Below are 15274 nucleotides of genomic sequence, written 5' to 3' on the forward strand. Positions count from 1 at the left end.
GAAAGTCCAAGGATGGCATTTCAAAGTGTCTCGGTGACAGGAGTGCTGTATCCAAGGGTCACACAGGTCCTATCTGGTGGGACCTGTGACTCAAATTCTGGGTTCTGTACTGTAAAACTCAGAGGCAGGCAGAGAGCCATCCAGAAGGGGTCTGTGTGTGTGTGAGAGAGAGAGAGAGAGGAGGAGAGAGAGAGAGAGAGAGAGAGAGAGAGAGAGAGAGAGAGAGAGAGAGAGAGAGAGAGAGAGAGCAGGGAGATCCTTGGTTTGGCGTAAGGAGGGAGAGCAGAAGTGGTCCCATCAGGATTAGATTTGCCTGTGCTGCATTATCCAGAAAATCTGGAAGGATCTGGAAAATGACGACAACAAAGTGCAGGTGAAATGGAACCAAAAGAAGCCACGCAGAAGGCTTTTGTCCTATTGCAGTCATGTACCTTGTTTCTACCACCATGTTTTGTCTACATCAAGTGCTTTAGAAGAAATGAAGGGAGAGGAAGGGAAGGTGCAGAGCACTTGCACTCTCATGAACTCTTGCCCTATGGTGTTTCCTAGCACAACCCTCCTAGGACGGAGGCCAAGGGCCGACTGGGCACTGGAGGCTCCGGTGGGAAGCACAGTGTGCTGTGGCCTAATTTAAAAAGAAACGGCGTGACTCAACACCTCCGTGCCCATTTCATCCCAAATCTGACATAGCATAATTAGTAGAAAGAGGAAGAAGAAAAACATTAAATATTGTGAAGATAAGAGAAGTGAACTTCTATAGTCACCACAGATTTACCCCTACAGCATGTCTAGGGTGTCAAATACTCCATACTACTGTTTGGTTTTTGTGGGGTTTTTTGTTGTTCTTTTTTCCCTAACCACAGGTAATGCTGTGTTATGATGGGGCATAGCATCTCACCACCCCGATTCTGCATATATACCCAAGGGTTTTCACACCAACCTCCCCTGTGCCTTTGGGGGTACAGTTGACCTTTGGCCTCCTGGTGGCAGGGCAGAGCCTCTGGGAGTGGATGAAGGGTTTTCTATGAAGGGTCCCCGACCTTTAGGAGCAGCCTGCTTGGGGGTACTGCCTGCCCCACCCTTCCTTGAGGGGCAGACTGTTCTGGAAGGCCACGACTTCTGGAGACAGCTGGAGACTGTTTCTGGTTTTGTGTCTCTGCAGGTTAGTGGTATATTGCTTCGTTCGCAGTTACTGTGGGGCCTCTAAGTTCTCCCAGAGAAGTCCCTGCAAATCCCACCAAGTAACAGTGGGAGATGTTTGGTGGCATGGGTCTGAGGTAAATCTAAGTTTCATAAAAAGAAAAAAAGGAGCGTCTATATACAGTTAGCATGTGTGTATGTCCAGCTCTCTAGTATATGTATATAGATGCATAAATATATATACACACACACCTACAGACACATACGTACACATATGCGTATATATGCACGTATTTATATACACACACATATATACGTATGTAGAGAATATCGAGAGAATAATTTTCCAGTGACAATATGAGAAGCTGGTAAGCATCTGCCTCAATCTTAGGACACACTGTCCTTGGGCCTGATCTTGCTCCAGCATTCCTTGGCATGTCTATTTGCCCACAAGAGGTCTGTGGCATTCACATGGCTGAGTAGGAGGTGCAGCTAACACCTGGGCCTCTGCTCTCCACAGACATACACCCACCCAGGCTGACCTTCTAGGATCTGCCCTCCAAGGCCAGGAGATCCCTGGGAAGCAAGTAGAAGCCACCGAGGCCACCCTAGGCCATGGTGTGCAGCAGTGGGCCATGGCGGTATCACCGGTCCTGCAGGTCACATAGTGCCAGACTTGTCCGAGGAGCTATTGGGGAACATCTTCTCAGTAGGTGTCACAGCTGGGCTGCCTACGCCTGAGCTGCTGCTGCTGGAGGACCTGTGCTGGACCACGGGTCTGACTGGACGCATTGGGGGTGGGCGCAGCTGGGCACCAGCCAAGCGAGCCGACAGGGCAGGCTTGAAGGTGGTCATCATCTCGGTAGACGAGCTGCTGCTGCGGCGCATGGCAGCGTCGGGGTCTCGGATGACAATGGTGTGCAGGGGGCTGGCAGGCTCCGAGCTGATGGGGCCTGGTGGATTCTTCAGAGGCTCCAGGGTGTCCAGCACCACATCTGGCGCCTGCTTGACCGTGTTCTGTCTCTCGAGTTCCCGCAACTCATGCAAAGCTGTGCTCATGGTCTTCTCGATGTCCTGGGAACAGAGAGGGCTCTGGTCAATACAGGGTCTTCAGAGCTGCTAACTAGTTCAAGACCTTCCAGAGGATGTTTCCTGGGAGCCCAATTTCCCAGAGGGAGGCCAGACCCTATGGGTATCTTGTAACCAACATAGGGAATCAACATGAGCATCCCCTGTTGTCCTGCACAAGAAGTCGCCATCACAAGGGTAGTTCACATTGTGGCAGGTAAACAGACATTTGTTCAAAAACTGACTCTACTACTTCCTTGCTAAGGAACTATACATACCTCTCTGAGACTGAAAATTCTCACTGGTAAATTGCAGACAGTTATAATACTTACCTCAGAGGGTTGATGAATGCATACAACAATCATATCCATGCAAAGAGATCGGCATAGTACCTGTCACTCAAAAATGGTAGTAATGATCCCCATAACAATGATACTTAATGCTGAGAACTGATCCACAGTGTCTAATAACTTATCAGTAAGGTAGGGACAACTGGTATATTCATTTCACACATAAGGAAACTGAAGCTCAGACTAGTCAAATACCTTGCCCAGGGTCACACAGTGAAATAATAACACAGTCTAACCCAAGTGGTCTAGCTCCAGAGTCTCCACCTAGCCATTGTTTTTGTTTTTATTTTCTTATAAGGCCTTCATTTTAGGGGTGGAGAGATTGCCTTGTGGTTAAAAGCACTGGGTGCTTTACCAAGGACCCAGGTTCAACTCTCAGAACCCACACAGTGGCTTTATAACAGGCTGTACCTCCAGTCCCAGGGATCTGTCACCCTCATCTGCCTCTGTAGGCACTACAAACATGTGGTACACATATACATGCAGCCAAGACACCCATACGTGAAATAAAATGGAAAAAAATGTCCTTCATCTTAACATATACAGATATTAAGAGACTTCACACTCTATCCTATATAATTGTGTAGCTCTATGTCAGATTTAAAAATGAAAAGAAATCCTTACCCACAGGGAAATGACTACCTACAGAACATGCAGAGAGCATCCTAGAATGATAGGAAGACCACTTTTCTCTCAGCATTATGATCTGAAAGGCTCATTTCTTGTTTTAAAAAGTGGGGAAAAAATTAAATGCATAGGACATCATTGTATCTGCAGGCTCATCAGAACAAGAATACCTCAGGTGACAGATGTGAGGCACAGCAGGCCAGCCTGAGCTCCTTGTATACCCAATCCAGGACAGGGCTGGGGCTGCAAGGCCACACTGCTCTGGAAGGTGGGGAAGCTGGGCTAGCACCCGCCACTCTGAGCTGCACTGCACACATCTGTTGAAAGCCCACATTTGCTATAAAGACGTGGTGAGAGGATGGACAGGAAGTTCTGCAAACAGCCAGACAGTGGCTATCCAACTCCTCAGAGCACAAGAGACCCTTTTAAGGGGCTGCTTCCATGTCCAGTGGGTGTGAGAGTGGCTGCTCAGGCTGATCTGACCAGGAACCCTTGGAGGGCACAACAAGTGACCTGGCTTAAAACCTTCGCTTGCAGGCAACATGCCCAGTCTGAGCAATGGTGGCCACTAAGGGATGCTTGCTTTTCAGCAGTCTGAGGCCAGTCCTGGAAGAAATGCATGGCTCTGGGGAGACAGATGGGCCTGGAGCCTGGAGCTACTATGGAGGCCTCTATCCATCCGAGTCTTCATCCTCTTCTTCCTGGATCTGTAGGCAGACTCCAGTGTGCCCAGGGCATGTCCCCAAGCAGCCTCTTGCTCACCCCACTATCCCAGTCTATCCCATTTGATTTGTATGTCCTGTTAATGACTAATACTAGCTTTTATGATCCCCCACCATTTTTAACCCTTTATCCACTGTGCTGGCAGCTTCAAGAAGGGGCCTTCAGGGGAGTCTTTATCCAGAGGCTCAGTTATGGGTGACTTTGCAGGAAGGGCTCTTTTGTCTACTGTACACATACTCACAGGGTCATCAAAGCCTTGACCACTGTTCTGGGACTTAGTCTCGTATTGCCCCCCACAACCCATTTGCTCTAATCCAATGGGAGCTGAAAGGTAAAAATGTCAATAACTAAAACGTAATTTTCTCATCTCCCCATCCCCGGTAGAGCGTGAATGGGAAAGACAGAAAGCTCAGAGAAAGGTTGGCTGAGGGGTTTAGGCTGCAGCCTTGCATTAGTCTGATGAGGGATGCGTAAGTCTGCCAGGTGAAGCTGCAGGAGGCACTGGGGACTGGGACACGGTTGGGAAGTTACTTATTTTTCCCCTCACACTTTGTGTGACAGAATTGCACATTTCCAAGACAGCCTCTTTACCTGGGCTTCAAATCTACTTTGTTCAAGACATTTGGAGACCAGAGAATCTAGGGTGACTTCATCTACTAGTTGGAGTTCTCCCCACCACCCCTCCCCTTTGACTCTGACAAAGTCAAGGGCTTCTCGGAGATGAAGCTGAGCAAGCACGTGGCTGTTCTGTGTCGTCATGACTGTTTTCCATGAACTTAAACTTCACTTGCATCCATGAAACCATCCAGCTAGAGAGGGTGTGTACACTGACAACACACTCAGTATTGCTAAGTGTATCCCCTGAGCTAGGCTAACAAATGCTCCTCAGATAAAAACTCCACAAGTCTGGAGATAGGATATACCCTGTTCTTGCTAGAGATCCACAATGCACAGCAAACTATTTCAAGGTTCGAAAATCTCTGTGAATATGTCTTTCTACTTGGTCGGAGTACCACAGCATAAATGATTCTCTAACTCTGCTCAGTCACTCCACTGGCATCTCATAGCGGTCTGTGATGCATTAGACACAGTGCCCCTGACTGTTTGCTTGTCCATGTAAAGGACCCCGGTCCAGCTTTAGGAATCCCCTGCCTTGTTGTGATGACAGCCTTTAGAAGATGCTGGGTATGAGGGTGATGGTACTCAAGAGGATGGCCTTCAAGGATGGAAGGGCAGGTTGGCTGTCTCCTCTGCTTGGTCCATGCCAAGGTACTGACCCCAAGGACTCCCTGCAAATGGGCATCAGGATATGAGGTAAAGGCCATGTGTGGAATTCTAGCAGGCGGTGCATTGTTTCCAGCCAGGGTATTCTCTGAGGATCTTCCCTTGAGTCTTGTAAGGACATGCTCAGAAGCTGACATGGTCACCTCGTCCCCTTCTAAATGGTATTCAAAAAGGCTAACCACACACACAGATTCCCTCCATCCTGAGGATCTGCTAGGCCCTGTCTGTTATCATCTCGTAAATGAGAGACAACATTGAGGGAGATGCACAATGGACCCTTCCCCAAAATGACAGCTAGGGGAATAAAAAGGGGAATTTCTGGGAATACAATGTCAAAAAACAGACTTGACCAGTGATGCTATGTGGATTGCAAACAAACTGGTTCTGTTCATCTGGCCAATGGCGGGAAAAAAATCCAAACAGAAAACACTCTAGCCCATGATGGGTCTTGGGTCACACCCTCCCAGGGAATTATTTGCAAACTGTAGACTCTCAAAATATGATATATCCTCCCTGCTCATCAAAGATACCAGGCCCAGCTGTCATTTCACAGCTGTCATTTCAGGTTGGCAGTTCTCCTTAACTATAAGCTCATGTGGGCAAGGCCAAAATACATCTGGTCTCTGCTGTACTTCACTGTTCATGGTGAATGTCACACAACAGATGTTCAAGCAAGACATCAATAAATGACTAGAGTAATAAATGAAAGATGGATGGATGCATGCATTGGTGGATACATGGACTCAATCATAGCATCTTGTGTGGAGAGGCCTGCCATTGCCTCAGCCCCTTAATCCAGCTACCCCTCTCCAGCCTGGACACTGTGGGGTCTTCCAATCTTTATAGGAGCTCTACCTAGTAGTGGCATGGGAAGGAAGCCAATTCACTGTCTTGTAGTCTGGCTCAGTATCAAGTTCCACCAAGGCCAGTGTGGCTGCCCACTCAGTGGTTCCCACCCCCTGACCCACTGGATATCTTACTGGCCTAACTAACTGCCTTCTGTGGAGCCCTTACTTCTGCCAGGGCCTCAGCCTCCAGGGACTTGTGGTCCCCTAGGCTGCTGTGCCGGGTGGAGCCGCAAGTCGACCTCATGGAGAGCCCTTCTGCCAGCGCCTTCTTGTCAGGGTAGTTGATGCTGCCAGCGCTCCCGAATGTCGCCATCCTCCTCTTCTCGGGGCTCTCAATCCGTCCCCGGCTGAGGGGGATTTTGTGGGGACTGCTGGGGCAGGCAGCAGCACGGGGTGGCGTGTCTATGCTGGGACCCAAGCCCCGGGGCGGGCTGTGTGTGTCGCCCCCGCTTCGGCGCCTGGGGATGGCCGCTCCGTCAGACCGTAGTCGCACTCTGCAAAGGAGCCAGGGTCAGGGAGCATGGGGCAGAAGTCAACCCTAGCCAGTCTCAGAATGGGCTAGCCAATCCCCCCAAGTCATAGCTACATGCTAATCTAGAGGAGCTGGCACAGTGAAGCCTCATTCAGTCACGATTTGGTGATGAAAGGGCCTAGGACACCTTCCCCTAGAGGGGAAAAGTAACTTGGCCCAGGGAAGAAAAGTTGAGAGTGGGAGCCAGTCTGGCTACACTGCAAGCCAAATTCTAAGTCAGGTCCTAGCAGGAAGATTCCAAACTGGAAATGCTGCAGCTAGCTGTGGTTATATATACTCTGAAGCCGTTTAGACCCTAGCTGGCTTGAAACACTGAGGCTTGACTGTACCAAAAGGCCACAGTAAGCACAGGAGGGGACCCCCTGGGGATGAAATACCTACTCACCACATCACCCACCAAACCTCCCAAGAGTAGGCTGTCTATATGGCTTTCCCAGATCTTGGAAAACAACTCATTGAAGAGTGAACACTCCAACACCTTGTGTCTATGGTACCTTGTCCACCTCGAGGGCTCTACTGGTATAAAAGGGCATAGGCTGCTTATCAGTAGGACAAGTCTTTGACCCATGTCTGCCACAAGCTTTCCTATATTCTCCCAAATTTACTCTGTGAATCCACTACATTGGTGGACTATCCCTCACCTGCCCAAATTTGAATGGTTCTGAAAATAACTTCAAGACTGCTGTGTCCTATGGAGATCACCCAAGGTACAGAGGCCTTCATGAGGGGAGGAAAGGCTGGATGTGGATGAGGGTAGGGAGGGATGGTGGTTGGGAATGGACCAAGTTCCATGGGACTGGTGGTGATTCAAACCCTTGCAAAGCTAAGCAAGCCTGTGGATGTCCCAGTGGGACCAAAGCAAAGGTATTGGGGAGGAAAGAGGCTTTGAGAAAGAAAAGGTTGAGAGAGGGAAGAAGGGGAGGAGGAGAGAGGCAGGAGATGCTCTGGTCCCCCTAGGAGCTGGGGACCATGACATTCTCATCTATGGACCCAGCCTTTGACCTCCCCACCCCTGATTCTATCATCTTGCTGTGTCCAACGCTGAATTAAATAGAAGTCACTAAAAAGAGGCCTCAGAACCTCAACTAAAATAAATTTTTAAGTATGCCATAGGCATCTCTTGCTCTCTCTGCAAAGACTGGGTTGGTCACATGACCCTTCAAGCTACAGTGGGGGATGGGGGGACAGACTTTGACATTCTAAGAGGACAAGGAGTTGGAGGTAAAGCAGCGTGACAATGTTTGCTTTTTCTCTTTCCCTATTCCCAGGGTGTCTTGCAGAGATCCTTGCTGATATACAGGCCATGTGACATAGCCCAGTCTCAGTGAAGAAACTGGCATATCTGCTCCCTGAAAACGGGTGGAGTCGGGTATCAACTTTCACAGAAGAAGGTGTGAACTCTCTGTTTAAATGGTGTGTTTCAGGGATGGGAGGCTGTGGGAGCTTTACATTTTAAAAATATTGTGTGACAACAGAAAGCTGGGAAGAGGTGCAGGAGCTGGAGAGAGAAAGAAAAGTACTTGCCAATTTTTCTTTTATGTGTTTGTATCTCTATTATTATAAAGTTTTAAGACAATCTTATTTTGTAGTCTAGGCTGGCCTATGATTATTATTTAAAACAGAAGGCGCTGTCTGTGATGCCAGCATATGTCTTCCTCTTCCTTAACACCCCTACTCAAAGCTGGGTCAGTTCACACTGGACTCCTTGAGTCATTCCGGCCAGCCCACCAAGATGTACTCAGGATCACGGCTTGCAGAATCAAGGTGCTGTAAGTCTCCTCCTCCCCTCCTGCCCTCCCACTTCTCCCAGCTCTCTCTCTCTCTCTCTCTCTCTCTCTCTCTCTCTCTACACACACACACACACACACACGCACACACACACACACACACACACACACGCACACACACAAAGGGGGCACTAGCAGGATGAAAATGAACCCGCATTTCCTACCGGCCCATAACCCCCCCAAAGCCGTAGTCAGAGATGTGCTCTGTGGGGGACTGGAGGTCATTCTTGGAGGAGGCCTTGTCATCCAGCAGTGGCCCACTGCTGGCCTCACTGTCAGCCTTTTGGCTCAGGCTATCGGAGAAGGCATCGTCCCTGGGAAGAAGAGAGACATGAGTTGGAGATGGTCTCAGACCTCTGCGGGAAGGCCCAGAGCTCCTCCAAAGCTGTTTGTACACACCCATGGCTACCTGTACCAGCAGCCCAGGCTGAACACCTCCCCCCCCCACACACATGCCTACCACAATGCTCCAATAGCCAGGCTCTCTTGTGGTGGCTCCCTTGTATTCCACCCCTATTCCACTGTTTCTTTCCCCTTTTCTAGCTTGTTCTCCCCCCTCCCCCAGACCCTCTCAGTGATGGATAAACAGGTGTTGGAGTCTGCAAGCACCAGTGCTGAGTGTTGAGTCTCCTAGCACAGGGTACTGTATGCTGAGTGGTTCGGAGTCAAGCAAGGAGGAAAATGACCTCCATCTGTTATCTCCCTATCTGGGGTGGCCCTCTAATACAGCATCCCCTTTCTCATATGCTTGGCCTTGGCCTTTGCTCAAGCTCAGAACTTTCTCTCCTGGATCACAACATAGGCTTAAGGTTCCCTTCCTGTGGAGTTTAGTTCTATGGCTGCTTCTAGGACAGGTCAGTTCTGCTGAGCCAATCCAAGTTCAGCACACATAAAGTGCTGACTTCTTGAACTTTCCAACAGGGACAGATATTTGGGAGGTGTGGCATTTTTAAACTCCTTAAAACATTAAAAATGGCACCTGGGTAAATGAAAACAGGAAGTCCTGTATCTCCATCCCCTAAGAAGGTCACAACTGCAATGGAGGGCTATGGGCATTAAGGGGAGGTAAGCTAGTCACTGGCTACAGGGAAAGCTCAGGATAGTGGAGGGATATAAAAGACTATGGGATGCTAGTGACCATGGTGGGTGGTGTGCCCCCTGGTTGTGACTCATGGGTCTGGATGGTGGCCTTGGACCTAACACTACCTCTGATGAGCAATTTGCATATTTCTTCTGTGGATATTTCTACTTAAAGGAAGTTAGAAAAAAAAAAAACATTCTTAGAGATAAAGATTTAATACTGATCCCAGGAGAACAAATTGTCAGCATACACTCCAGTATTCCCCTTCTACTGCCCATTCCAGACATCACTAATAGATTACTTCGTTTTTCACAAAGGCCCAAGTTCTCACTCACATGTCCTGTACAACTATGTACTGATGAGGGATGAGTCCATCCACACCATTGTGACGGCCCTCCCACCAGTCCTCTGAGGCACGGTGGTACAGGAGCAATGAGGCCCCTTTTTTGAAGGACAGCTCACGAGGGGACCTCCCCACATAGTCAAACTTGGCAATGGCCTCAATCTGCTCCACTTCTGAAAGAAAATCAGAGGAAAGAGTATCTGTGAGGACAGAGAGGTGGCCCAAGACTCAGACAGCGTGGGCTTCAGTGAGCACGATGGGTGGGGGCTTAATGAGCACATGTGGAATGGGGATCTCAGTTCAGACTCCTCTTCACTCTACAAAAAGTAGAACATCTGGGGCCAGTAAGATGGCTCATGGGTAAAAGTGCATGCTGTATGAGTCTAATGACCTCAGTCCACTCATTAAACCGTGCAGAAAAATAAAAAGCTAGATACAGTGGTCCACATCTGTAATCCAGCACTCTTGTGGTAAGATGGGAAGGAGACACAAGAGAATCACCCAGAATCACACGGGCCAGATAGCCTGTAGCATTCAGTGGCAGAAACAAGAGAAACACTATCTCAACAAGATGAAGGAGAAAGTTGTCCTCTGACTTCCATGTTCAGGCCACATCATGCATGCACATGGACACATTTTGTAAAAAGAAAGAGAAAACCTAAATGAGTCTCCAAGAACATGAGCCAACCATCAAAGCACTACTCAGAAAGAAATGCCCAGCCCCATAAGACTTCACTGCTGAATTCCACCAAACATTTAAACAGTAATAATTATTCACTGAGTCTTCCAAACAGCACAAGAGGGGGAAACATTTAGCAACACATTTCATGAGGCAAGTATTATCTAACATAAAACCTAGAATATATCACCAGAAAACTGCAGACTGACATCTCATGAATATGGATGAATTTTTTTTTCTCTACAAAATATTAGCAAACTGGATATAGGGTATATAAAAGAAATTGTTTTCATACCTGAGAAGAATTTATCCTAGGAATGTAAAATTGGTTTAACATTTAAAAATTCAACAAATCGCATCAATAAAATAAAAAGAAAAATGACATAATCATCTGAACAGATGAAGAAAAGGATTTGGCAAGCATTAACATCTTTTCCTAGCAAAACATTTCACAAAATAGGAACAGAAGGGCGATTCCTTGACTTGATAAATAAAAGAACCTCTGAGAACCTCACTGCTGAGTGAAAGAGATGGCTTAGCCCTTAAGATCTCTCGCAGTATGCTTGGGAGGACCTAAGTTCAGATCCCAGGACCCACAAGACAAGTCAAGCATTGGGCACACACTTGAGACCTCAGCTGTGAGACAGGTGGAGACACAGGTCCCTGAGGCTTACTTGGCTTCTGGGCCAGAAAATATGTCAGCCTAGAATTAGTGATCATGGAGGACACTCAACAATCCTTTTCTTGTCTTGTGTGTGTGCCAGGCATGAGTATACATGCACACATATGCATGAAAACACACTCTCACAGATACTTATGAAAAAACCTTGACAGCTAATATTATATCTTACGGTAAAATGCTGGCTGCTTTCTCTGTGTGGTGGTTTGAAATGAGAATGGCCTCCATGGGTTTGTATGTTTGAGTATTTGATCCCTTGTTAGTGGAACTCTTTGGGAAGGAATATGAGGTGTGGCCTTGTTGGAGAAGGTGTCACTGGGGGTGGGCTTTGGACTTTAACCCTCTGACACTGCAAGCCTCAAAATAAATTCTTTCTTCTATAAGTTGTCACAGTAATTTAAAATAACTAAGACACTTCAAAAGAAAGAAGGCAAGATAAAGGCCTTCATGAATATAGTCAAAACAATGAGTAACAAAATAAAATTGGATGGATTGGACTCCACCAAAATTAAAACCTTTTGTGTGTCAAAGGACAACATTTGGAAAGCAATAAGCAAGACTAATAATGGAAGAAAACATTTGAAAATCACGTTTGAGATAAGAAACTTATATTTAGAATATTTAAAGAGACATTACAATTCAACATTAAAAAGACAAATTTAAAATGGGCAACAGACATAAAGGCAGAATATTTATTGCCAGGAGATAGAAGTTTAGTGATACCTCTCAACACCCTGGGTCCTTGGGTATTGAAGGGTAGATGTGCTGCTTGGAGAGCTGTGGGACTGTGGGAACTGGCCCTGTGGCTGGCTCCAGTAAACATGAGAGCCCCTGTGAGACTTTTGACCTAGACTCTGCCCACTATGCCTCAGTGGGAAAGGAGGCCTGAGTCCATTTTACTCAGATTGCTCATCTGTGTAGTCTGATTTCCATGGAAACCAGCATGACTCACACTGTTCCTCATCTGGCAAGAGTAGAGGAATCAGGTAGATGGTCCCTTCCTCTAAACACACACACACACACACACACACACACACACACACACATTGTGTTTCTCTCCATGACCCTCATTATTGGAGCAATTCTCAGGTATCCCTACACCAGGGATGTACCTTTAATCTCACATTGTCAGTCGGTTCCTGAAGAGCTGCTTCCAATCTGTTGAGGTCTGCTGAGAGATCAGGAACTCCTGGAGGACCTACCTCATTCATCACCAGATCCCAGGCCCCAGAAAAGGCCTGGTGTAGAGCAGATCCTTGAACTGGGGCCAGGACAATGGAGGGATGGGAGATGCTTTCCTCTTAGACACTTGGGTCTGAGGATTTGTACTCATCCAAGCAGGACACACAGAAGATGACATGGGTCAGGAATGGTAGGGAGTAAATGCACAGCACCCTAGGATCTGCTCTATGTGAGCCTATGCTGGGACCCAAGGCATGTATTAAGACTTTTCTGGGTCCCTCTCCATGCTGAAGGGCAGCTGTGCTGCTTGGAGAGCTGTGTGGCTTTGGGGACTGGCCCTATGGCTGGCTCCAGGAAGCATGAAAGCCCCTGTGAGTGTTTTTTTTTTTTTTTTTTGGCCTAGACCCTCCTCTACTCACCTTCATCACTGGTATGAGGCTCTGTGCCATTGTCATGGTCAACTTCATCAATGGTCCCTGGCTCACTGTGTGGGCTGTCACTGCAAGCAAACATATGAAGAGAACTTGTTGGGGACATTTCTGAACACTCCCTTAGTGACCCCTAGCTCTGGAATTGATTAGATTGTCAAAGGCTTGAGTATATGTGGCTCACATATATTAGGAACATCATCCCCAATGCCATGGTATTGGGAGGTACACTCTAAGCACAGGTGATTAAACCACAAGGGCTGTGTTGTCAGAAATGAATCAGTGTTGATCAAGGTTAGTTATTTGAGAGAAGACTTACTGTGCTAGCCCTGATCCCTTTGGGCTATCTTGCTTGTTTTTCACACTTTCTTTCCCTCTGCCTTCCACTATGGGATGATTTAGCATGAATGCCCTTGCCACGTATAGGATACCTCTTAGTTTTCAGAACCTTGAGCTACAGGGATTTCAGTTCATTATAGATGACACAGACTCAAGTACAGTAGCAGATGTGAGCTGAAATGCTATGAGTTCAATGAGATTCAGATAGCAGAGGGAAACTGCAAGCATCTGGAAGCCAGGGCTCTCCTCATAGTGTGTGTGTGTGTTTGTGTGTGTGTGGTTTTCATCACGATACTGACTGGGTGATACACAACACTGTATTAAGTAGAAAGAACTCAATGACAAATCAAGTGGACCAGGTCCATGACCTCACCATTCACATTCTAGGGAGAGAAAACAGTCCAGGTAATGAGGCCAGTGCATAAAACAGTTGCAAGATGAAATAATGATTTATAAGAAAGAAACAGGCTGAGAGCAGCAGAGGGGACCAATATAGAGTGATCTGGATGGCTTTTAAGAAGAGGTGACATTTATGATGCCATTAAAAAACACAGAGAGCTCTAGGCAGCTCAGCTGGTAGTGTCTAGCACGTACAAAGGCCTGCCTTTTCTCTCCGGCACCACACCAACCTGGCCTGGCAGTACATGTCTGTAATTCCAGCTCTCAGTAGGTAAATGCAGGAGGATCAGAGGCTCAAGTGAGTTTTGGCTATATAATGAGTTTGGGGCCAGTATGGGCTCCACAAGACCCTATTTTAAAAGGAACAAAAAGAAATAGAGACTACATTGAAATTTTCCCCATTGCCACCAGGATTATATACAAATCAAGGCCATCAGAACCGGCCTCCACCTGACCTGCGTAGCCTGGCACCTCACCACCCTCCTGTCACACACGCCACCTCAACAAGCCTAGACACTTTTCATTCTTTTCAAACTTTTTTGGCTCAGTTCTCTGTGAACTGGCCCCAGTTTAAGCTGCTGGCTTGGATCTTTCTTTACCCCCTTGGGAAACCTTTCCTGGTGGCTTGTGATTGGCTCAGGGGCCCCTTCTGAAACAGCTTGCTTCCAGGCCTTTTAATACTCCTCTCCCTCCCAGCTGAAGCTAATCTTGCTCACCTGGAGATCCAGTCCCCAGAGGATGCTTGTGGGGGCAGGATGGGGGGGGCACTGCTGAATAAATGGATTTTGTCCACTGTACTGAAACTTTCAGCTTCATCTCCCTTTTTAGTTTTTAAAATACCTTCAAAAATGACCATATAATTGCTAATTTTCCAGTCTCATGGGGAAGGAAGGAAAGTGTGTTGAGTGTGCACTGTACATGTGTAATTCGTGTGTTTATCTTCTCTTTGTGCTGAAATTGTGCTTCCTAGCTAAATAAGGATCCTGAACAGTGTAGGACAGGGAGCTGTGACAGATGCCACTGTGACCAGACACCCTTGTGGTCCTTTGTGTCTATTTGGGGAAGAATATGTATTAGGATAGGGGGCCTCTTTGAAGCAGTTGCCTAGTAAGCCTAGAGAACAGAGGCAATTGAAGCATCCAGGCATACTTTAATCAAAACCCAAATCCCCACTGGGCATGGTAGATCAAGTCTATGATTCCAGCACTTACTGAGACAGGAGGATCACAAGTTCAAGACCAGACTGGGCTAAATAGTAAGACTCTGTTTCAAAACACCAAGCTGAAATGCCTAAGTTCCCTGCAGGCTCCTAGCAGAAAGACTTAAGTGTATTTCTGTGCTGACCTGGAATGGGGACAATATGACAGCTGGAACATTTGGCAGTATGCTTCATTTTCTCTTCTCTGCACACCCCCAAATTGCTTAAAAATGTAATTGATAGAAAATGCATATAAATTACATATTTGTGGGCTATCATGTGATCACTCAATATATGTACATTTTGTGATGTTTAAATTGGGGTAAACATGCCCGCTTCCTTAAATGTTTACCTTAAAAATAGTTTATTTTAAAGGTTATTTGCATGCAGAGGGTGGGGTGGGGTAGGGAGGATATGCGTATGTACGAGTGTAGGTGCCTGTGGATGGCAGAAGAGGACATTAGGTCACCTGGAGCTGGAGTTACAGACAGCTGTGAGCTGCCTGACTTGGGTACTGGGAACTGAACTAGGGTCCTCTGTAAAAGCAATGCATACCCTTAACTGCTAAGCCATATCATTCCAGCCCT

General features: G+C 47.2%; 1 protein-coding gene across 4 annotated transcripts in view; it reads right to left on the reverse strand.

Moving 5' to 3' along the window:
• Positions 1 to 816: 816 nt before the first annotated feature.
• Positions 817 to 15274, reverse strand: part of Srgap3 (SLIT-ROBO Rho GTPase activating protein 3) — a 211991-nt gene continuing 197533 nt past the window's right edge. For 3 of the 4 annotated variants that reach the window (XM_051203643.1, XM_051203641.1, XM_051203642.1), the window contains 5 exons: positions 12743 to 12822; positions 9776 to 9956; positions 8524 to 8673; positions 6207 to 6534; positions 817 to 2214 (listed from right to left, as the gene is read on the reverse strand). In XM_051203643.1, coding sequence (XP_051059600.1) covers positions 1801 to 2214; positions 6207 to 6534; positions 8524 to 8673; positions 9776 to 9956; positions 12743 to 12822 — 1153 coding nt within the window. In that variant the 3' untranslated portion in view covers positions 817 to 1800. The remainder of the gene's footprint in view (positions 2215 to 6206; positions 6535 to 8523; positions 8674 to 9775; positions 9957 to 12742; positions 12823 to 15274) is intronic. The other variant, XM_051203644.1, reaches the window with a different exon arrangement.

This window comes from Phodopus roborovskii, unplaced genomic scaffold (assembly GCF_943737965.1).
Source record: "Phodopus roborovskii unplaced genomic scaffold, PHOROB, whole genome shotgun sequence".
NCBI classification, from domain to species: domain Eukaryota; kingdom Metazoa; phylum Chordata; class Mammalia; order Rodentia; family Cricetidae; genus Phodopus; species Phodopus roborovskii.